General features: G+C 47.1%; 1 protein-coding gene across 1 annotated transcript in view; it reads right to left on the bottom strand.

Moving 5' to 3' along the window:
- The window catches only part of tbc1d32 (TBC1 domain family, member 32), a 65,474-nt gene that overhangs the window by 36,518 nt on the left and 4,956 nt on the right, over nucleotides 1-24,000 (bottom strand). The window contains exons 4-23 of the mRNA XM_080490180.1: nucleotides 23,361-23,514; nucleotides 22,824-22,895; nucleotides 21,966-22,091; nucleotides 20,974-21,052; nucleotides 20,682-20,785; nucleotides 20,548-20,609; nucleotides 18,753-18,897; nucleotides 18,621-18,680; nucleotides 17,711-17,810; nucleotides 16,438-16,575; nucleotides 14,666-14,755; nucleotides 12,446-12,588; nucleotides 12,159-12,286; nucleotides 11,627-11,831; nucleotides 10,963-11,042; nucleotides 8,888-9,026; nucleotides 6,233-6,320; nucleotides 5,923-6,041; nucleotides 4,880-4,999; nucleotides 4,585-4,673 (exon numbers count right to left, since the gene is read on the bottom strand). Coding sequence (XP_080346306.1) covers nucleotides 4,585-4,673; nucleotides 4,880-4,999; nucleotides 5,923-6,041; nucleotides 6,233-6,320; nucleotides 8,888-9,026; nucleotides 10,963-11,042; nucleotides 11,627-11,831; nucleotides 12,159-12,286; nucleotides 12,446-12,588; nucleotides 14,666-14,755; nucleotides 16,438-16,575; nucleotides 17,711-17,810; nucleotides 18,621-18,680; nucleotides 18,753-18,897; nucleotides 20,548-20,609; nucleotides 20,682-20,785; nucleotides 20,974-21,052; nucleotides 21,966-22,091; nucleotides 22,824-22,895; nucleotides 23,361-23,514 — 2,241 coding nt within the window. The remainder of the gene's footprint in view (nucleotides 1-4,584; nucleotides 4,674-4,879; nucleotides 5,000-5,922; nucleotides 6,042-6,232; nucleotides 6,321-8,887; nucleotides 9,027-10,962; nucleotides 11,043-11,626; nucleotides 11,832-12,158; nucleotides 12,287-12,445; nucleotides 12,589-14,665; nucleotides 14,756-16,437; nucleotides 16,576-17,710; nucleotides 17,811-18,620; nucleotides 18,681-18,752; nucleotides 18,898-20,547; nucleotides 20,610-20,681; nucleotides 20,786-20,973; nucleotides 21,053-21,965; nucleotides 22,092-22,823; nucleotides 22,896-23,360; nucleotides 23,515-24,000) is intronic.

The following is a 24,000-nucleotide window of genomic DNA, read 5'->3' as shown; positions in this document are numbered from 1 at the left end:
GCTGATGCTATCAGAAAGAAAGCGGCTCTGCAGCTCTGACTGTTTTCTAGAAAACTGCAGCGACTTGTAACCTGTTAGTATTTCTGATAAACAGCTCAAGGTTTTACTTCCCTCTCAGGCGTTGACGTAGTTTTACTGCAGAAACACTCACAAACAGAGCAGCAGGAGAAAAGCTGAAGGCTGAGGAAGGGTTCTGCTGGCTAATGATGCAGCATGGAGGGGCTGACGGAGGCTGACGGAGGCTGACGGAGGCTGACGGAGGGCTGAGGGAGGGCTGAGGGAGGGCTGACGGAGGGCTGAGGGAGGGCTGAGGGAGACTGACGGAGGCTGGCGGAGGGCTGAGGGAGGGCTGACGGAGACTGACGGAGGCTGGCGGAGGACTGACGGAGGGCTGAGGGAGGGCTGATAGAGGACTAACTGAGTCCTGAAGGAGGACTGACGGATATTGACGGAGGACTGATAGACAACTAACGTAGGACTGATGGAGGACTGACGGAGGGCTGAGGGAGGGCTGATGGAGGACTGACGGAGGGCTGAGGGAGGACTGACGGAGGCTGATGGAGGACTGACGGAGGGCTGACATAGGGCTGACGGAGAACTGATGGAGGACGGATGGAGGCTTAGAAAATCTTTATCCATGAAAAATGAATCAAATCCAATGAAATGACTGAAGTCAGAGAATTCTATCAGGAATTCTATCAGGAATTCTATCAGGAATTCTATCAGGAATTCTATCAAGAATTCTATCAAGAATTCTATCAGGAATTCTATCAGGAATTCTATCAGGAATTCTATCAAGAATTCTATCAAGAATTCTATCAGGAATTCTATCAGGAATTCTATCATGAACTTGGACAGAAGCTTCCACCAACAACCTCCACCCTCTTCACTTCCCCTGCAGCAGAGTTTCTTTCCTCTCGTTTGGAGGTGAAGCAGCTCCACTGAAACAATCTCCACCTTTATAGGATGAATAAAACTCCATGAAGGATCCTGTCACATCCCCTCAGGCGAAGCATCATCATCATCACATCAAATGAAAACCGGCAACGTGAGCGAAGGCTGTAACTTCTGGGCCACGCCCCCCACCCCCACCCCCCACCCCCACCCCTACCCCCCCCTGTTCATTTCACTGGTGATGGGTGAATGAAATGTTTGACAACAAAAGAAGCACGTCAAGCCACCAAAGCTCCTGAGTCATCCAGCGAGCAACCATTTGTAGTTCTTAGAGAAGACCCCCTCCCCACTTAGTGATGTCTTTCTTTTATTTTATCTTTTTACTGTGGCGTTCCCTTCAGTTTGAAAGAGCAGGAGAGGAAGTGGCGGCGGCGGTGGCGGCGGCGGCGGCGGCGGCGGCGGGACACTGACAGGACGTCTGTACCAACATGTGGATGTAAAAACCAAAGCAGGCTGCTTCTTATCTCCTTGACACACATTTCAGCCTCGACCGGAATAATAAACCTGGACTGTCACATTGGAAATAAAAACTCTTCTCAGGCGTTATTAATTCCTGAGCAGAATCACAGTGTTATCGTTCCAGAGCAGCGGGGAGTGGAACCATCTGTCACTGTGATATAGAAACCATAAAAACTCCTCTTATGATGGAGATAGTAAAACTTTAAACCAAACGGCCAGCTTCCAAGACGTCTGTCTGCCTTCGCTCTGTCAGGAGCTTTACAAGTCGTCCAGTGTATACGCCACCTTGTGGCCACTGTTAGCAACAGCATCTAAGATCATTACCCACTCTACAATAGGGAACAGTGGGGCAGTGCCTAGGGTGGGCACCCCTCCCCCCAAGTGTGTGAGTGTGTGCGTCTGTCTGTGTCTGTGTGGGGGTGGGTGTATCTATCAAGATCGGGGGGGTATCATGGGGCGGGAACGTAAGTGGTGGGATACGAGGCTCCTGGAGTTGGGAGGTTGGCTGTCTTCTCACCGCCGGGACTGGGGGGGCTCCCAGCCCGCTCTGCCCGGGGGCCCTGCTCCGACCGGTCTCGGCTTGGCGGCTTGGGTTGGGGCCTGGGGCCCTCTGGCTCTCTGGGGTGGTTATCTGGGGTGGTTCTCTGGGGTGGTTCTTGGGGTGGTTCTCTGGGGTGGTTCTTGGGGTGGTTCTCTGGGGTGGTTCTTGGGGTGGTTCTATGGGGTGGTTCTCTGGGGTGGTTCTCTGGGGTGGTTCTCTGGGGTGGTTCTATGGGGTGGTTCTCTGGGGTGGTTCTATGGGGCCTTCCTGGGTATGGGGGGGCTGCCGTCCATCGGAGTGACGGTGTCAGGGTCCGATGGCCTGGTTAATCTAGAAAATCATGTTCCTGTCTAGATAGAGCTGCTCAGGCTGGGTAATCTAATAACAGTTGTAAAGTATTTGGATCAGTGTGATACTGTAGATAATATATGGAGCACTAACAATTGTATTGTATGCCCCCCCCCCCCCTCTTCTCTCTCTCTCTGAGCGCCCCCCCTCTCCTCTTCTCTCTCTCTCTGAGCGCCCCCCCTCTCTCTCTTCTCTCTCTCTCTGAGCGCCCCCCCCCTCTTCTCTCTCTCTCTGAGTGCCCCCCCCTCTCTCTCTTCTCTCTTTCTTTGAGCGCCCCCCCCTCTCGTCTCTCTCTCTTTGAGCGTTTCCCCCTCTCTCTTCTCTCTCTCTCTGAGCGCCCCCCCCTCTTCTCTCTCTCTCTGAGTGCCCCCCCCTCTCGTCTCTCTCTCTCTGAGCGCCCCCCCCCCTCTTCTCTCTCTCTTTGAGCGCCCCCCCCCTCTCGTCTCTCTCTCTCTGAGTGCCCCCCCCCCCCCCTCTCTCGTCTCTCTCTGAGCGCCCCCCCCCCCCCCCCGCCTCTCTGTCCAGCAGCCATACCAGCTCCTAATAAAGCAGCAGCAGCAGGAGACTCCAGGTCTCTTCCTGTTCAAGAGCAAAAGAAGGTTCTAGGTCACATCATATTATTTGCCCAAGCTGCTGAACAGAACCAGGGAGAATAATAATAATAATCTCATTACCATACCTATGCCCTGATTCATTAGTTCCAGAAGCCTCTGTGAAATTGTTCCTCAGCTCTGGCCGTTGAGCTTTTAGCCCTCAATCAGAGGTTTTAATGTAGCAGCATTCCGTTGTCATACAGTGACATCTAGTGGTCCTGGATGGTATGTACTGGTTAATATTGGATAGTTGTCTGTAACTCGTAGAACCTGCCAAGCTAGTGAAAACGTTGTGACTTATAGTCTGGGAAATACGGTAAAATACTGTATAAATTCCACTCTGTCAAACATGTGAGAAGGACGACATCACATAGAAGTTGCATTTCTTTCACCAGGTCCAGATGTAATTGCAGTATTGATCCTACTGGTCCAGCTGTTCCAGAACCTTCTGTCATAGTTCCTCTGCTTTTAGCCCACGATTATCCGTCTTTGTTTTCTTCTTCACCATCACAGTTTCTCTTCTCTTCTCCAGTCCTTCACTACTTCACTCTGAACTCTTTCCGTTTCTGAGTATTACTTTAAATTCTGCTGTGTAGATTTTTCTTTTTGGAGTAATTGACACTGTCAATCAAATACAGTAGCAATTAATGGTTGTTAGGTTTTTTTGTGGTACTATAGCAGCTTTATGTTGCCATGCAGTGCCATCTAGTGGTCACACATGATATGATCAGCCACGTAGCACCACAAGACAAACAAAATGAAATAAATCCAACTTCTCATCTAGAAAATACAGTAAATGGCTGTAGATTGAAGTAAATAGTTTGGAGTTCTTTTAGCTTTTGTTCCATTTCAAAGATTCACCTGAAGTGTTCTATAACCGAACACCCGACGACAAACTCCCAATGAAGCAGCTTAAAGGAATTTCTCTTTCAACTTTAAAGGTCCCATGTTAGCAAAATGTACTTTCTACTGGTTTTCTAGTGGTAATACTTGTCCTCACAGCCTGTTTATGAGGCCCTGAAGTGAAGAAAGTCTGTCCTCTGCCTCACTCGCTCCTTTTGAGTGCTCAAATCAGAGATTGTCCCTTCATGATGTCATACAGGGAAATAACCCCTCCCTCTGGTGGAGGTACTCACTGTGACCCTCCCACAGGGAGATGAAAACTTCAAAAGATTACTGATATACTGAATAAATTCAGCATAATATGAAAAACTGTAGCAGGAAGCAGGAGCTAGCATTAGCGTTAGCTAGCTGGTAGTAGCAGTAACGACATGCTAACCATTCTGCCGCCGCAGAGCCTCGACTTCTTCAGGAGCTTCTTCTGCTCAGATTCTGCTTCAAACTACTTCGGTTGTGTTTCTGGGAGCCACAGCGATAAATCCATAGTCGCCATTAGCGCTGGGTACGGAACCAGCCTGTTCTCAGCAGAGGGACTTTTAGACTGAAGCTCTGGACCAAGGCTGGATTTGGGCGAATACACTGTGAATACAATGTTATTGGACAACAAGCCACAGTTGAAAGTTGTTGGGGGGAAAAAACGGTGAAATATGTGACGTTTCAAATATCTAGAGAGGAAACTGCAGCGCGCTCAGTAACGCCCACGCAGCTCCCGTCCGACTGAAAGCCTTTCAACGCTGGGTAATCAAAGCATAAAGAAAGATGCCACTCAGGAATAGATATTCATCCCACCTCAAGCCGAACGTGTGAGACTGCTCGTAGTGGAAGAGGGAACGAATCTTCTCATCTGAATTCACCGCAATCAGCCTGTCAATCAAATCCTGGCGAGGTTAAAAGAAGAAGAAGAAGAAAATCATCGTGTTAAGGTGCAAAATAAAAACCGTGTGGAAATGTACAAGAGTGGAATAGTTGTAGGGCAGAAACAGATGTGTTGGTGGTGGACGGAGGGGGGGTGAGCTTGTTCCAATAAAGTGGTGCAAACATGCCCTCAGGTGGCAGCAGGGAGAACTGCAGCCTGGACACTCACTGGGATGGAGGAGGCCACTTCTCTCAGAGGATAAAGGCTCTTATTGGCCAGAGGCTGGCGGCCCAGCAGCTCCCACACCGAGCCAGAGGAGGACAGGAGGTTGACCAGGGACAGGAAGGACTGGGGACCACAGGGAGGACAGGGAGGACAGGGAGGACAGGAAACCACCAAAACTTTAAAAGGTTCATCAGCACTGCAACGCCAGGAAGGTTGAATAGAAACACGTGTTTTATTAAATAAAGTCTTCAAAATACTTGTAAAGGGACACAGTGAAAACAAATACATCAATACTTTAATAAACAAAGATAAAAGTAGTAACTCATTTTAAGAACAGGATAAAAGAAAAGTTTAAACAATATACGAAAATTAAATCAAATAAAAAGATGATAAAAAATGTTTAAACAAAATTAAGAAATTGTTAAATAGAACTTAAAAAAAGAAAACTGCATTAAAATTGAATGAATTTCCTGGAACAAAAGAATTACTTAGAAGCAAAAACATCATTTATGGGAAATTTTACTATTATGAAAATTTAAAGAATATAAATGATGAGAAAATATACAAAATACAGAGATCAAGATTATAGAGCATCTTCCTCCTCTAACACCAGATTGTAGAGCATCTCCCTCCTCTAACACCAGATTATAGAGCATCTTCCTCCTCTAACACCAGATTATAGAGCATCTTCCTCCTCTAACACCAGATTGTAGAGCATCTCCCTCCTCTAACACCAGATTATAGAGCATCTTCCTCCTCTAACACCAGATTGTAGAGCATCTCCCTCCTCTAACACCAGATCATAGAGCATCTTCCACCTCTAACACCAGATTATAGAGCATCTTCCTCCTCTAACACCAGATTATAGAGCATCTCCCTCCTCTAACACCAGATTATAGAGCATCTTCCACCTCTAACACCAGATTATAGAGCATCTTCCTCCTCTAACACCAGATCATAGAGCATCGTCCTCCTCTAACATCAGATTACAGAACATGGTCTATAATCTCTAATCTGGCCCCCCTGTCGCTCTACGAGGTTCCCACCTTGAGGCAGCTCCTGTCGATGGGCTCCATGGGTGTCGGTTTGGGTCGGACCGCTTTGACATCATCAGCGCCGCTCTCCAGAGCAGACCACAGCTCCATGACCAGCGCACGGACCAACCCTGCAGCGTCACAGGTACAGTTACAGTGTTGTGAAGGAGGCTGGTAGTTACAGTTACAGTTACAGTTAGTGTTGTTTAGGAGGCTGGTAGTTACAGTTACAGTTACAGTTACAGTTACAGTGTTGTGAAGGAGGCTGGTAGTTACAGTTACAGTTACAGTTACAGTTACAGTGTTGTGAAGGAGGCTGTACCTGAGGCATGTAGAGCCCGGACCCCCGGCGCCGTGGCGGCCAGCTGAGTCACCATCACGCCGTAGCCAAACTTCTCACAGCGACTCACCTGCACAGGTAAAGTCTGAGGAACATGGAGGAGCTGCTGCTCTGCTGCACAACCAGAACCACCAGAACCACCGGAACCACCTGAACCACTGGAACCACCGGAACCACCAGAAACACCAGAACCACCAGAACCACCGGAACCACCGGAACCACTGGAACCACCGGAACCACCGGAACCACCGGAACCACCGGAACCACTGGAACCACCGGAACCACCAGAACCACCGGAACCACCGGAACCACTGGAACCACCAGAACCACCGGAACCACCGGAACCACCGGAACCACCAGAATCACCAGAACCACTAGAACCACCAGAACCACCAGAACCACCAGAACCACCAGAACCACTAGAACCACCAGAACCACCAGAACCACTGGAACCCAAAATGTAACCATAGTACTAAGAATAATGATCTCACACACACACACACACACACACACACACACACACACACACACACACACACACACACACACACACACTATATTTCATCTTATATTTTATTATCTTATAGATGAAATTCTATTCAGATTTTTACATCCGTTCCACTTTATCAGATTAATATTCAATCTAAATGTTTAATAAACATTAAATTTGGTTTCACAACTTTGTCATTGTTGGAACTTAAATATTAACACATTAAAGTTTGTCTCAGTATTTATTTTCAGTATTTATCTATTATATTTGTGTATTTTGCGTCTCAATCAGCCATAAAGATTAATTCAGATTAATCCGTCTGTTGATCAACATTCTAAAGAAAAGTAGATTGATAAACTATATTTGCAGCGTTTTTAATCAGACCCGATGTGTATTTCAATATTTCAGTATTTCAGTATTTCAGTATTTCTGAGCCGTCGTCTCGGTGAATCCGGAACAACGTCGCCACTAAAACTAGGAGGACTAGAGTCTCCTAGTGTGACGAGAGACACGCAGTTAGCGGAGTTAGCGGAGTTAGCGCAGTTAGCGGAGCGTGTAAACGGCGAGCGGCGGGACGTTTCCCCTCGCCGCAACATTTAAGGTCAAAACGTCTTTCTACCACATGAAACACAATATTCACCCTTCACAATAAAACGACATGTCCCATGTTTACATATATGTATATACTATATATACTATATATATTTACTTTATAGCTTTTTTACCCATTTTCACTCTTTGTCTCTCTTTTTCATTTCAGGCTGTTTTTTATATTTTTCTAACTGTTTTATCTTTTTAAATTGTTTTATTTGTTTTAATTCCTGAAGTCATTCTGACTCATTTTGGAGTTTTTCCTTTCCTTGAACTGTTTCGTAGCATTTTAACTTTGACTCTTTGTTTTCTGTCGGTTTGTTAGACAGTTCAGCTGCTTGGTCTTTTTATAGCCAGAAGATAAGAGTCTTTTATTTTACATAATGTAACGTGCCACAGAACCGAGCCCTGCTGTTTACCAGAACCTTTCTGAGGTGCTGGCGGCGCCATTAGAGGAGCTGGAGACACAACTAGAGGGAAGAGTTGAGAGTAGAGGAGATGGGTGGAGTCATGTTTTTGTACCATGCAGTGATTTGCTCGGTTTCTTTGTGTTTCCCCGTCAGGGATTAAAGCTCAGCGTTCCTGGAGCTCCGTATCTCCGATCTCGCTCTGGTTTATTGGATTACAGAGCTGCAGTCGCTGTGGCGCCGAGCCACTGGAGCGACGCACAACGACTTTGGCATCTTGATAGCGGCGAGGATTAAAAAGGAGGAACGCTACCAGGACACAAAGAGAAGCGAGGATCAATCTGTAACCATATGAGCTTATCAGCACCTGAACACGCCCTCGGGTTCCAGCGAAGGAGGAAGAGCAGCTTACAGTTTAACTAGAGGGGCTTTTCTAACCACCTTGTTATTCTACCTCAGTAATCAAACCTCCTGACTGTGAAGCAGCTGAATGAGACAAAACAACAGCGTCAGGTTCTGCTCCACCTCCTAAACTCTACAGACTGTCCCCGGCCTGTGTAGTCCTGCAGTACTAGTTTGTACCACAAGGTGGTGTATTGAGCCACTGGAGGGTGCGGCTGTGGCTACGCTCCAGGCTTCATCCACACAATGAGAGCGTCAAAGTGTCACATGCAGCCCAGCTTCCTCTGGTGGAAACCGCTAAAAAAAATCTATAAAGAGCTTTAAATTGAAACTTTACAGTTTTTCTTTAGTGGCAGAGTACACGAGACGACCAAACAATTACTACAGAAAGGAACTACAATCTCAACATAAATGTATTTTACTTAAACCTTCTGGTCTGGAATGTCCAGAAAACTTCTCCTATTACTGTTGCATTCTGGGAGTTTTTACAAACTCCCCCTGACAGCGCAGCGCTGAGGCTAATGCTAGTTAGCTAGCCTTCATGGCAGCGTCGTGATATTTCAGCTCGGGCCTCAGAGTTTGGTCGGTTCTGGTCCGCGGACCATCAGGAGTCATTAAAACGCAGCACATACTCCCCCAGTCAGTTCGGACTCAACACTGCCACCTAACGCACGACAGAGGAACGACCAGTCGTCACCACCAGGGGGAGCTACAAAACAGGAAACTGATGCTTGACAGCCTGAATACCTGCAGCTTCTTGGTGAAGCGGGAGAACATGTAGGAGACGCACTCGTTGATGGCGCCGGTCTGCTGCAGCAGCAGGAGGCCTTTAGGCGTCGCAGCAAAGTTCAGCAGGCCGTCCAACAGCGTTTCCTCCCAGAGCATCCTGTGAGCAAGGCAGTGGAGAGGCTGAGGATTCTCTCTCAGGACCCGTCGCCACAGGGAACAACATCGGAATATCTGCTGCTTTTTCATGGTGCATGACGATTCCTGGTCCTTCTAATGTTTAGACCGAGACAAGGCTGTCAATGTGGCAGTGGAGGGATTGTCCAGAGTGCAAAGAAGAATTTAGCAGAAATTGTTCAATAGAACTCGTTTTGAAGACTCGAGAACGGTTTTGGTCTTGACCGGGTCTTGAGTTCGGTGGTCTTTTCTACGACACTAAATTAAACAACTTCAGATATTAATAATGTCTCTGTTCATTTATAATGTCTGAATTATAATTCCTTAATATATGTCCTTAAAAAGTATTTGCCAAAATAGTTCATATATTTGTTTTATTTATATTTTCAACTAGAAATACATAAATTTATATATATATATATATATATATATATATATATATATATATATATATATATACTTCATGAATAAATAGTTCATCTTTAATTAAAAAAAGTTAGTACTATTCATCTAATGTGACATACAGTATCTGTATAGTCTTCATATATAGTGTGTAACTGTCACGTTATTTTATACTTCCAATAAACCCCAGCCTGAAGCCCTGTGGGGGCCACCAGGGGGCGCCACCCTCACTATGCTACCCTCCAGGAGGCAGTTCAAAAGGTGGAGCGATCGACATTGATTATCTTCTAACAATCCTGATAACGACCGAGCTTTCTACTGTGTCTGTCTGTCTGTCTGTCTGTCTGTCTGTCTGTCTGTCTGTCTGTCTGTCTGTCTGTCTGTGTGTGTGTGTGTGTGTGTGTGTGTGTGTGTGTGTGTGTGTGTGTGTGTGTGTGTGTGTGTGTGTGTGTGTGTGTGTGTGTGTGTGTGTGTGTGTGTGTGTGTGTGTGTGTGTGTGTGAGAGAAGTTGAGTTCCTGTCAGTGGTACTATGTTTCAGAAGAAACTCTGAGAGGAGAATTACATTCCTATTCCAGGAAAACGATCAAAGTTTTAGAAGCTCCACGCCACACCTGTACTGTACTTTCAAGGCTGTATGTCACACCTGTACTGTACTTTCAAGGTTGTATGCCACACCTGTACTGTACTTTCAAGGCTGTATGTCACACCTGTACTGTACTTTCAAGGTTGTATGCCACACCTGTACTGTACTTTCAAGGCTGTATGTCACACCTGTACTGTACTTTCAAGGTTGTATGTCACACCTGTACTGTACTTTCAAGGTTGTATGTCACACCTGTACTGTACTTTCAAGGTTGTATGCCACACCTGTACTGTACTTTCAAGGCTGTATGTCACACCTGTACTGTACTTTCAAGGTTGTATGCCACACCTGTACTGTACTTTCAAGGCTGTATGTCACACCTGTACTGTACTTTCAAGGTTGTATGCCACACCTGTACTGTACTTTCAAGGCTGTATGTCACACCTGTACTGTACTTTCAAGGTTGTATGCCACACCTGTACTGTACTTTCAAGGCTGTATGCCACACCTGTACTGTACTTTCAAGGCTGTATGTCACACCTGTACTGTACTTTCAAGGTTGTATGCCACACCTGTACTGTACCTTCAAGGCTGTATGTCACACCTGTACTGTACTTTCAAGGCTGTATGCCACACCTGTACTGTACTTTCAAGGCTGTATGCCACACCTGTACTGTACTTTCAAGGCTGTATGTCACACCTGTCGAAGAAACGTGTTATGAAGAAGTACAATGGTTTTATTTTCAGATTAAACTGCTTGGTTGATGATGCAGGTTGATGAGCTGCTGCTCTAGAACCTTCAGTCAATTTGTTGCTCTGGACTTCCAGCTTTTTGCCCACGGTTAGCCTTGGACGCTAAACGGTAGCAGCTTTCTGTTGTCATACAGAGACACCTAGTGGCCACTGACGGTATGAAGGTGTGTGTGTACTCACAGGTTCTGCGTCTCCTGGGTGGAGGCTCCAGCGCTGGCTCCAGGTACCGGGGTGGGAACTCTTTCTGAGACGGAACTCATCTAGACAGAAGCACGACCCACAAAACATCAACATATTTATTCTGAACGTCAACAAAATATTAACTGGGATTTTTTTAAGGAAAAGAAAAAAGAAAGAAAAGAACAAACAAAAATCCAAATAAACTGAAGAAAAAGACAAAAAAACGTCAAAAGAGAAAAAAAGAAAGAAAAAAAGAAACTTTTTAAATTCAAAAATATTTTGTAAGATTATTGTAATAAGATTTTTTTTAAAGCTGTGTTTACCATTTTTAGCTCGAAGCCTTAATGATTAGAATTACAATAAATCAATAAATAAATAAATAAATAAATAAATAAATAAATAAATAAATAAATAAATAAATAAATAAATAAATAAATAAATAAATAAATAAATAAATAAACAAATAAATGGGGAAAAAATAAAATTCTTTGAAACTCAGTTTTTGTGAAGAAATTATAAATAAAATAGAATCATTAAACACAATAATAAAAACAGATATTATAAAATCCGTATAGTATAAAAGAGTCAGATGACAGATGAGTTGTCAGTGCCGTGGTTCTAGGGCGTGTCCTCGTACTGCAGGACAGCTGTGAGAGAGACGGACCTGTCTCCAGGCCTGGGACACGGCCGTGTGCAGGCCGTACGGCAGCACCACCTGCAGACCTTCACACGTGTTGTAGAACTGCCGGCAGACGAAGATAAACGCTCCACACAGAGCCCAGTGGTGACCCTGGCAGTGGGCGAGCGCCGGCAGGTCATTACCCAGCAGCCTCAGGGTGAAGCGGACGATGACGTGAGCTGCTGACGTCCTGCAGAGCAAAAGATGGACTGAAGTCCAGCTGCTCCTCTCACCACAGAGCGTTCAGATAGAACTGGTCCACTGACTCACAATTACATTTATATTTCAATCCCATATTTCTGGACCTTCTTCTTCAGCGTCTCTCTTCACTCTGACTCTGCGGCTCCAAAACACCATTTTTTCTAAAGTAAAGTCTCTTTGACAAACTTTCAGTTTCAGACTGGATTTTTTTTTTCTAAAAGAGAAATGAGATGCTGGAATTGAACCTATGACTGTTTAGATGATTCCCCGTCTTATTTCTCACTTCACACAGATAGAACGAGTGGCGTCGTCTCACCCCTCACTGCGCTCCACCTCCAGCTTCTTCTCATACAAGAAGAGCGATAATCCTCCGTCTGTGTTTGCTATTCGAGCCAAAACATCAGCGATGAGCGTCAGGGTCGCCACCGGAGACTTCAGCTGGACCTGAGGACGGACCGTTACAGCTGTGTGTGTGTGTGTGTGTGTGTGTGTGTGTGTGTGTGTGTGTGTGTGTGTGTGTGTGTGTGTGTGTGTGTGTGTGTGTGTGTGTGTGTGTGTGTGTGTGTGTGTGTGTGTGTGTGTGTGTGTGTGTGTGTGTGAGACCTGCTGTCCTTGGAGCAGCAGCATCACAGGGTCCAGCAGTGTCTCCAGGACCGCCCCCTGGTGGAGACACTCGGCAGCACACTCGTCCCGTTCGCAGAGCGTCCAGAGCAGCTCCATGACCAGAGCGCCGGGGGACAGAGAGTCTGAGGACCAGCAACACTTTGATCTCACATTTTTCAATAGTTAGTCAACTTATTTCATTCATTGTAAAAAAATCAAAGAATAAATAAATAAATAAATAAATACAGAACAAAAGTTTCCATATTCCTGAATAAAGGAATCAGACAGAAGATTATAGATTCAAAACGGTTATAGAGCCAGAGCAGCCAACATAGCCACTCTCACTTATGTCAGATTTATTTTATTTATTAGCTTCGTCACAATGTTCTATCATGTCAATCGTGTATTAAACCAGCGATGGTGGTTCTAGTGAAGAAACCTGAAGGACTGTGTCTCTTTATGGTGAATAAAGGTGATAGATTGACACACTGCAGTTGTTTCCAGTTTTACTGATTCAGACTTGATTGTCGACTGAAGTTTGAATATTAAAATATTAACAGATCTTTCACTTCTTCCTGAAACACCTGCTGAATTCCTGTCTACCTGCTTGAACAATTCCTCCTGACTGCAACGCTTGACTCCTCCCTCTGCGGCCTGCGAGTGACTCTGACCTCTGACCCCTAAACTCTGACCCCCTAACCTCTAACCTCTAACCCCTAACCTCTGACTCCTAACCTCTAACCCCTAACCTCTAACCCCTAACCTCTAACCCCTAACCTCTAACCCCTAACCTCTGACTCCTAACCTCTAACCTCTGACTCCTAACCCCTAACCTCTAACCCCTAACCTCTGACTCCTAACCTCTAACCCCTAACCTCTAACCCCTAACCTCTAACCCCTAACCTCTAACCCCTAACCTCTGACTCCTAACCTCTGACTCCTAACCTCTGACTCCTAACCTCTGACTCTTAACCTCTGACCCCTAACCTCTGACTCCTAACCTCTAACCTCTGACTCTTAACCTCTGACCCCTAACCTCTGACCCCTAACCTCTGACCTCTAACCTCTAACCCCTAACCTCTGTCACTCTGGTGTGTTGAGGAAAGGTTTATATGAGAGTATTATTTACGAGTTAACAGAATGACATAAAAAGAAAAGTAGGAAATGTGTACTGTATACACATGTTTACTGCTTGAGTCTGGTTCAGTACTGCAGTACAGTATTTCACACACACATACCTTGTCTGGAGGGATTATTGGTGAAAAAGGTTTGGGGCACTTGTAAAAGTGGATTTTGTACTTGTGTACCATCAATTATCAATTACCATCATTTTTCCTACAATTGAACTTCACACTGATTCAGGAGAACAAATATAATTTTCATGTACGACAACAACTGTAGAAAACGTGAGTTTGTAAGTTTTTTAATGTGACTTTATAAAAAAATGATTTGTGCTCCTGTAATTAAGAATGTGTGTGTGTGTGTGTGTGTGTGTGTGTGTGTGTGTGTGTGTGTGTGTGTGGTCTTGTATTTGTGGAGAGGAAAATAATTCTACAGGTACACAACTACTAATTACACTTTTACACGTAACCCAAACCTTTTTCAGCAATAATCCCTCCACAGCCCTGCAGGAGGCGGGTGGAGAAGGAGGTGGAGAAGGAGGTGGAGAAGGAGGTGGAGAAGGAGGTGGAGAAGGAGGTGGAGAAGGAGGCGGGTGGAGAAGGAGGTGGAGAAGGAGGCGGGTGGAGAAGGAGGTGGAGAAGGAGGCGGGTGGAGAAGGAGGTGGAGAAGGAGGTGGAGAAGGAGGCGGAGAAGGATGGACCCGTCGGGGATTGAGTTAGCGTCTCGCCTTAAAGGTGTGTTTATTTACAGAAAGTCCAAGATGAGCCAAGAACCACCTGACCTGTAAGGAGGGTCAGTCTGAGTCATGATCCACTCTGGATTCTGTCTGTTGGACCTGATCAGAACTCCTGAGCAATAAAATGTCCCGGCAGTCGACTGTGATGCAACACGACTCGGTTCAAGGTTCAAGATAAAGATACGGAGTCAGGAGCGTGACTGTGTTCTAGACACCTGACGCTAATCTGGGTGTGTGTGTGTGTGTGTGTGTGTGTGTGTGTGTGTGTGTGTGTGTGTGTGTGTGTGTGTGTGTGTGTGTGTGTGTGTGTGTGTGTGTGTGTGTGTGTGTGTGTGTGTGTGTGTGAGAGAGAGACACTGCACCTGTGTGGGGGGTGTGGCTGGGCGGAGCCTCGGGGTGTCGGTACATGATGTTTATCAGGGCGACCACCAGGTCCGTCAGGCCGACCGGTTCTGAAACACAGAGGTTGTAAAGCGCTGAGTCAGCGCGCTGAGTCAGCACGCCGAGAGGCGGCGCGGTGGAGGTGAAGAGTTTCTGTAGAGTGGAGTGTTTCCTTCTCTCAGGACTTCTACACGAGGTGCTGTTTACCACGTCAGTCACAAGCGTCGATCCTCTGATTGCAGATATTCTCAGTCTGACAAAATCAAGGAAACTGATTAAAAAACGACAGATCTTCTTCTGACTGATGTAGAAAGTTCCTCCTGCTTATCAAGCAACCAGAGGAAAGTGAGAAACTAGAACCTGAAGTGACGTGACTGGAATCAGGCTGACGCCTCGTTTGACATTCAAGTTGTTCTCAAGGTTTCAAACCGAATCGGCAGAAACACTGAAAACGATGTGGTTTTCATGTTGGGCCACTAGTAGGTGCTGCTGTTCGTCTTTTAGAGGAAATCCACAATACTCAAACAATAGATGGAACCTTCTATCTACTGCCGCTCGCTACTGCGCTCAATAAATGATCAACTGCTTTTTCACTAGAAGAGGACAGCGAGCGGCGGAGACAGCAACTTCCAGTGAGGAAGACGGGTTGAATATGGATTTAATTGTTTCCATTCAAAGTGTCGAGGATAAATAGAAGCTCAGGAACAGAGAGTTAAAGACATGCTGAGGTTCTGAGAACCCAGAGAGGAACCAGAATCACAGTGTTGCTCATCATCAACCCGTCTTTTACAGGAATGACTGGCGAGACGCAGACGAAGCGTGACTCTGTTTGGGAGGAGAGTGAAGGTGTGTTTGAATCATCTTCCTGCTCTTATGTAACTTTACTAGAGATTACAGCGAGGCGAGGAGGGAGTGCTGAGCCCATCACACATTCCTCAGAGAGATTATGTATCGTAGAGACTGGTTAGTCCCGGGGCTCAGGCGGAGGCAGTAAAAGGGAGGTGTGTGTCCCTTTAACTGCCGGTTATTGATTGAAACCAGCGGAGAGTTTATACATCAACTCTTATCAAACCTTTAGAGGGGAGAAAGCAGGTGGGACGATCAGAGATAATCCAGACTGGAGGAGAATCCTGTGCTTCGTGGATCCATGGACGAGTCGCAGTGAAACAAACTGTTTTCCCGTCGTGACGAATCGGAACAAACCGCCGACCTGAACGCCGTTCCCCCACAGACCCTCCACCCCCGGCTCGTTACGCCCCGTCACTCCACATCCTTTTTCTTTTCAATTCAGAAAAGTGTTATTTTTCATGTGTGGCCACTAGTGGGTGCTGTTTTCATGTAATGAAGCCACCGATGTAAAGACATAGAGAAGAGAATGCTGGGAAGATTAAAGCTCATTAAACAGGAAAACATTTAAACTCTTTTGATCCTCACAGTGTCGGATGTTTGTAAGAAAAAAGAAGAAGTTTCCATGTGTGACTCAGGAAATGAACTTTATGATGGAGGGGAACCCCGAGCGCATGGCGGGGGCAGGGTGTCACAAAAACTGCACTTTCCCAACGTTTCCACGGAGAGGAAACCCAAACATTTTTCTAAAAGTAGTTTTTTCCGTAGTTTCCAGGGAGTCGGAGCATTTTTGAAAACTTCCACATTGGAAGCTGTCGGACAATTTTCAACGAGCTGATCCAAACGACAAGCCCAGTTAGTGCTCTTATTCTGACAGTCATCGACTGGTGAACGAGTACACGAGTACCTTTGTGTTTCCTGGTTTGGACGGGAAAGAGCTTCCTTCCGTTGGCGTAGAGGAGGATTTTTCCCAGCATGCACAGCGAGTGGACGAAGTGGGCGTATTCCAGCTCCTCTCCAGAGTAGCTGCTCCTCTGAGCTGAACCTGAAACAGCAGAAACAACCTGTCACTCTTTGTTCCTTCCTCCACCTTCCTGGTTCCCCTGGTCTGCTGACGTCTCCGTGCTTCAGGGTTCCTTCTCTCCTTAACAGTGCTCTTTCTCTTTTTGGACCCGATACCAACCGGCTCTGTGTTTCTCGTGTCCGTCTTCAGTTTTATACATATAGACACAAATACAGCAGTTTGTTGAGTCATTTAGATGTGTCGGATGTCCTTTTTCAGGTTCTTGACAGGTTGACTTCATGTTCAAAGATTTTATCTAAAAACAAAGGTTCTCCCTAGAACAGGGAAACCTGTTTAATCTGGTGGGAGTAGGAACCCTTCCTCTCTCTACTGTTTCTAAAGGTTTGGATGTTCTGTGGAGAACTCTGTGAACCATGAAAGCAGAAATAACAGCTGATTGATCCAGAGTCAAACTGGTTTCCCTGCTCAGCCATGATTCCTGCTCCCAGGTCAAGTTAAGAGAACGTTCTGCAAATATGTTTTCAAAGAAAACTGTAGTTAAATGGTACCAGATGATGGAAGCCTCTTGGGAACGCAGAGTCTGGAAATAAAAACAGAAAGAAACTGGAACTCTTCTAGAATAAATCCTGAACTTTTCCCGCCGTGAGATGAATGTTCTCTGATAATACGAGCAGAGAGCAGCGGCAGCGTCTGCAGAGCTTCTATCCCTTTAATGTTCATGTGAAAACCAGAGAGTCAAACATATTTCATGAAAGTTGCACGGTGGAGAAGTGGTGAGCATGGCTGCCTCACAACAAGAAGTCCCACAGTTTGATTCCAGGATGAAAACTAGAGGAAAAGGTTTGTTCCAGGAAAACATCAACTAAATACTTTGTCAGTTACAACCGCTGACCAGACGGTCATTTGGACGGTCCAGCTTCAGAAGAGATGGCCGATAGAGCGGCAGGCGTGTTGCTCAAAGGCTCTAAAATATCTTTAGAATGTCCCTCAATACTTTCACCTTCTAGTTTTGCCTGAATTAATTAATTCGGTTTCAAACATCAACACCCCCCTTAATTTATAAATTGCCTTTGTTTGAAAAAATTTATTTTGAAAATCATCTGGAATTTCCTGTGAGGGATGAAAAGCTGCTGAGTCCGAGGAGAGTTCTACTCACCGTAGGTCTGCGGCTCGCCGGCCGGCGGGCCGCTCGTCTCCTCGGCCAATCGTCTGCAGGCGTGGCTGTACTGAAGACACTGCTGCAGCGCCGCAACCACCTGCAGGAACAGGACACCCAACCCGTCGCCTGGAATCACTTCCTCTCATGAATCCCAGCGACCACAGAGCAGAAGAACTAATCCAGTGTTCTTCACAGTTTTTCACACAAACTTTCAGCAGTCAGCATCTCAGAAGTACGAGTCGGCGGTTTGAGAGGAAACGATCCGCTGGTGAACGTCAACGTGACTCGTCTGGTTTCTGACTGTTCCACACTCGTCTCATGCTTCGTTTACAGGATCAATACTGGTGAGTGGTTACAGCCACGAAATAAAACTACCAAGGTGGATTGTTATTACAGTGACTGTCAAAATAAAAGTACCAAGGTGGATTGTTATTACGATGACTGTCAAAATAAAAGTACCAGGTTGGATTGTTATTACGCTGACTGTCAAAATAAAAGTACCAAGGTGGATTGTTATTACGATGACTGTCAAAATAAAAGTACCAGGTTGGATTGTTATTACGGTGACTGTCAAAATAAAAGTACCAGGTTGTTCTGATTGGCTCTACTGAGCATGTGCAGAATTCCTACTAATATTTCCCGTGGTGGGCATTTTAAAACGTTGCTGTGTGAACGGACGATAAAACGCTTTGGAAAGTTAAAATGTTCACGTTGCATCAGCAGAGACGCTCAGAACGCAACGGAAGTGTGATGTTTTTACTTGAAGGTCGTATAAACGGGCCTGAGTCGGCCATCTTGGAGGCACAGAGGTGTTAGTGAGAGATATTGATTATTAAAGGGGTATTAGTGAGAGATATTGATTATTAAAGGGGTGTTAGTGAGAGATATTGATTATTAAAGGACTCACCAAAGACTTATATCTTCTCTCCAGGAGCCGGAGAACCACCGTTCTGCTGTAGTAACCATGCTGAGGGACGGAGGAGAAGGTCATGATGTTCTGTATGACACCACGTAAGAACACACAGCATGCCATACACACCATCCACTTTTTAAACCAGGAGGCTCTAACGTCCAGTAAAGCCAGCAGGTGAACGGGTTCCAGATGTTTGTCTGTGGCGGCCGAGCCGAACTCCTGATGGAGCGTCAACAAGGAGAAGGTGCTCTCGATCACTTCCTCCATGAATCTGAAGCAGGTTCAAACAATTACCACAACAAAACCACCGATATGAGAGATGGCTGGAATTCCAGGACTGGCTTAAGACAACAAGAGAGAAGAAGAAGAAAGAGACAAAGAAAAACTCAACAAAATGTCTAAACTTGCTGGAAAGTCCTGAACAGGTTGATTCTTCTGCTTGTACCTTCAGACCCTTTGGCTGTTTTTACCTTCAACGCAAACCAAGTTTAGCGAGAAGTTTATGTTTTTGGATCGAGTCTTAATTTATTTTGATTTTAATATATTTGTTACGTTCGCCAACGAAGTTGGGCGACCAACCAATGTTGTCCAAGAAGGTTTTGTTTCCATCTGTGTGTATTTATTTATTGGTTTGTACGTACTGTATGTATTTTACCAAGTGAACCATGAACTCTTCAGGGATGATTTATCATCATCCAAGGACCGGTCCATTACGATCTGGGACTTTAACGACTAAACGTTTCTGAAGAAAGAAACACAAGCGGTGAAAAACTGTCCCTGACAACGTGGATGAGAGAGGCACCTCAGGGAGGAGATCAAAGGAGATCAGCGTCTGTTACCATGGAGACGCTCAGTGTTTCACAGTGATGTAGCTACCTGACAGGCTAGTTAGCATCGGTATGAGCTAATGGCTAACATGCTAGTGATTAGACCTGTCGTGATAATCAATAAATCAATTAACTGGACGACAATTCAAAATGAGCTGGATCAGTTTTCCAGGCCGGAGAAAGTTTCCTTTACCAAAGACGTCACTGTGAGCGGCGCTCACTCTGGCGTTAGTGAGCGGCGCTCACTCTGGCGTTAGTGAGCGGCTCTCGCTCTGGCGTTAGTGAGCGGCGCTCACTCTGGCGTTAGTGAGCGGCGCTCACTCTGGCGTTAGTGAGCGGCGCTCGCTCTGGCGTTAGTGAGCGGCGCTCGCTCTGGCGTTATTGAGAGGCGCTCACTGTGGCGTTAGTGAGCGGCGCTCACTCTGGCGTTAGTGAGAGGCGCTCGCTCTGGCGTTAGTGAGAGGCGCTCGCTCTGGCGTTAGTGAGAGGCGCTCGCTCTGGCGTTAGTGAGCGGCGCTCACTCTGGCGTTAGTGAGAGGCGCTCCCTCTGGCGTTAGTGAGAGGCGCTCACTCTGGTGTTAGTGAGAGGCGCTCACTCTGGCGTTAGTGAGCGGCGCTCGCTCTGGCGTTAGTGAGCGGCGCTCGCTCTGGTGTTAGTGAGCGGCGCTCGCTCTGGTGTTAGTGAGAGGCGCTCGCTCTGGCGTTAGTGAGCGGCGCTCGCTCTGGTGTTATGAACACGGCTCAACACGAGGCAACAATTTATCGTCCAGCAGACTTTTTTATCGTGACAGGCCTCCTAGCGATGCTGACTCGGTTCCACAAAGAAATGTGGCTTTGGCGAAGGTCTGCGCTCTACCGAGTGTAGCTCTGGATCTACATAGTTTGGTTCCATGATTGCAGCTTTAGCCCTTTTGTTTTGAGTTTGGTTTTAATTTAATTATTTGCAGTTTACAGTTTTTCTCATTTCAGCCATTTGGCCCAGGACGCTTGGAGTGGTGAGTCTGTGTACAGAAGGTTTAAGAGAGCGTCAGGGAGCTGCGGGGCGCTGACCTCGGGTCGACGAGCTCCCAGAATAAAACACAACATTCACTCACATCTCCGGGTGTCGGATCCAGAAAGTCGTCACGTCCTTTTGAAAGTCGTTCATCAGTCGGATCTGAATTGGAAAGAGGAGAAGTTCTGCTGTTCAGGTGTAACTGATGGAGATGTCAGAGGTGTGAAGCTGCACCTGTTTGAGCAGGCGGCTGATCTCCACTGCGTTAACGTCCAGAACTGAAGATCCACTGGGGAAGGTCAGCTTCCCAGACAGAAACGACGACTCCACACTTTTACCTGCTCCGGGGAAACGCTTCTGGTTAGAACAGGTAGTGAGTGTGTGTGTGTGTGTGTGTGTGTGTGTGTGTGTGTGTGTGTGTGTGTGTGTGTGTGTGTGTGTGTGTGTGTGTGTGTGTGTGTGTGTGTGTGTGTGTGTGTGTGTGTGTGTGTGTGTGTGTGTGTGTGTGTGTGTGTGTGTGTTTCACCCAGGCTGCTGTAGATTTCTCGAGTCACGCTCAGCGGAGAGGAGGAGAAGCTTCTAGAAAAGAACTGCAGCACCAGATCCTGTGTCACACACACACACACACACACACACACACACACACACACACACACACACACACACACACACACACTTCGGTAAATATTCAATCTCAAAGACATTTGTTTTAATATCGTATTTTCCAGACAATAAGTCACAGAAATTAATGTGAGTCCTGATTTAGAAGAAAACAATCAAATCAAATATAAACACTGAATAGTTAAATAAAATACTACCATATTGTCTGGACTATGAGTTTCAACGTTTCTAGTCATTTTGCTGATCATGCTTCAAGAAGCAAACATATGAGTACCTGAGCTCAGGCACCACGAGCATGCTGCCATTTAGGTGTGACCTATAGTCCAGACAATACGGTAGAGCGGCTGCAGTGACTCAGGTGTGACCTATAGTCCAGACAATACGGTAGAGCGGCTGCAGGGACTCAGGTGTGACCTATAGTCCAGACAATACGGTAGAGCGGCTGCAGTGACTCAGGTGTGACCTATAGTCCAGACAATACGGTAGAGCGGCTGCAGGGACTCAGGTGTGACCTATAGTCCAGACAATACGGTAGAGCGGCTGCAGGAACTCAGGTGTGACCTATAGTCCAGACAATACGGTAGAGCAGCTGCAGGGAGTCAGGTGTGACCTATAATCCAGACAATACGGTAGAGCGGCTGCAGGGAGTCAGGTGTGACCTATAATCCAGACAATACGGTAGAGCGGCTGCAGGGAGTCAGGTGTGACCTATAGTCCAGACAATACGGTAGAGCGGCTGCAGGGAGTCAGGTGTGACCTATAGTCCAGACAATACAGTAGAGCAGCTGCAGGGAGTCAGGTGTGACCTATAGTCCAGACAATACAGTAGAGCAGCTGCAGGGAGTCAGGTGTGACCTATAGTCCAGACAATATGGTAGAGCGGCTACAGGGACTCACGCTGAGGTCGGGGTCGGCCTCGGCCAGAGCTGCACACAGGTTCCTGCGCAGGCCGGTCCAGCTGTCGCAGCTCAGCACGTCAGATGGAGGAGCACAGCAGAGGGCCTGGAGAGCCTGCCAGCGCACCTGAACAAATCATCATCATCATCATCATCATCATCATCATCATCATCATCATCAGGAGACGTGGTGACACGCAGCATTTGTTCAGAGTTCTAGAACATTCTAGTTCTGTAAAGCTCATGTTCATTCACTTCAGAAAACAGCTAAGCTAAGCTAGGCTAAGCTAGGCTAAGCTAGGCAGGTGACCTTACACCCACAGATTATATAAAAGGACGCACCGATACCGATTCCAGTATTGGCTGTCAGGTCTGATATTGCACGGAGTACTTGTACTCGTACCTGTGAGAGAGTACTATGTGACGTCAGCAACGTCGCCTGCAGGATTGAGCGGATTGAGATTCACAAACGTGCGGTCGACGTTGCTTCTCTTGATTTTTTGTCAGAACGATATTTCGAACAAAACCAGCAACTTCATCAGCGGCGATGTTTGGACCAGCAGAGATAGAACGATGTCCCTCAGTAGTTTAACTGCTTAGCGCATGACTCTGAGCTACATGCTACATGCTAACGAGTTTTCATATGGAGTATAAATTAGATAAATACTCATATTGGTACTCAGTATTGGAAAGTAGCTAAAGGTTAGTACTCCTCCTTTAAAAACGTGGTATTGGTGGATCCCTGAGAAAATATCTGAAATCATTTCTAAAACCTGCTGACGTGATCAGGGACGCACTTCCTCTTGACCCGAAGCGAAACACTGAAACCAAGCGGTTCTGTTCATCTTGCTCTTTGTACCTGTTTGGGTTTTCCGATGTCGAGTTTTTCAGCCAGAACTTGCAGCTGCTCTTGTCTGATGAAGGCGTAACTCTGGAGGAGCAAAGTGGGAAATCAGAGAGAACGACTGTGAGCTGGTTTCCTGCTTGACGCCAGGCGGCCAGCGGCTGCAGGCGGCGGCGAGCGGCTGCAGGCGGCCAGCGGCTGCAGGCGGCCAGCGGCTGCAGGCGGCGAGCGGCTGCAGGCGGCGGCGAGCGGCTGCAGGCGGCGGCGAGCGGCTGCAGGCGGCGGCCAGCGGCTGCAGGCGGCGGCCAGCGGCTGCAGGCGGCGGCGAGCGGCTGCAGGCGGCCAGCGGCTGCAGGCGGCCAGCGGCTGCAGGCGGCGGCCAGCGGCTGCAGGCGGCGGCGAGCGGCTGCAGGCGGCCAGCGGCTGCAGGCGGCGGCCAGCGGCTGCAGGCGGCGGCCAGCGGCTGCAGGCGGCCAGCGGCTGCAGGCGGCCAGCGGCTGCAGGCGGCGTCTCGCCGCCAGACGTGTTATCATGGCGTCCAGGGGAACGGACCTGGTTGAAGGAGGAGTCGCTGTCGGAGCAGTTGTCGGTGTTGGACTGACGGTGCTGCTCCTCCTTCCTCAGCTGGTCTTCTTCAAACCTGTTGATTAAGGACTCCAGGACCAGGACCATGGAGTTCTTCAAGCTCTGCATCATCTGCTGGAACCTGCAGAAGGAAAAGAGGATCGTCGAGGCAGAAGCTTCATTTATACCTGAAGAATCAACCAGAGCTCAACTCGCAACCTGTCACTGAATATTATTACATGTTAAACTCCTCCTCCTCCTGTTCTCCTCCTCCTCCTGTTCTCCTCCCTGTTCTCCTCCTCCTGTTCCTCCTGTTCTCCTCCTCCTCCTGTTCTCCTCCCTGTTCTCCTCCTCCTGTTCCTCCTGTTCTCCTCCTCCTCCTGTTCCTCCTGTTCTCCTCCTCCTCCTGTTCTCCTCCCTGTTCTCCTCCTCCTGTTCCTCCTGTTCTCCTCCTCCTCCTCCTCCTCCTGTTCCTCCTGTTCTCCTCCTCCCCCTGTTCTCCTCCTCCTCCTGTTCCTCCTGTTCTCCTCCTCCTCCTGTTCTCCTCCTACTGTTCTCCTCCTCCTGTTCTCCTCCTCCCCCTGTTCTCCTCCTCCTCCTCCTGTTCCTCCTGTTCTCCTCCTCCTCC

This window comes from Lipophrys pholis (assembly GCF_963383615.2).
Source record: "Lipophrys pholis genome assembly, chromosome: 21".
Taxonomy (NCBI): Eukaryota; Metazoa; Chordata; class Actinopteri; order Blenniiformes; family Blenniidae; genus Lipophrys; species Lipophrys pholis.
The sequence above is the reverse complement of the archived record's forward strand: the minus strand, read 5'-3'. Positions and strand labels throughout refer to the sequence as shown.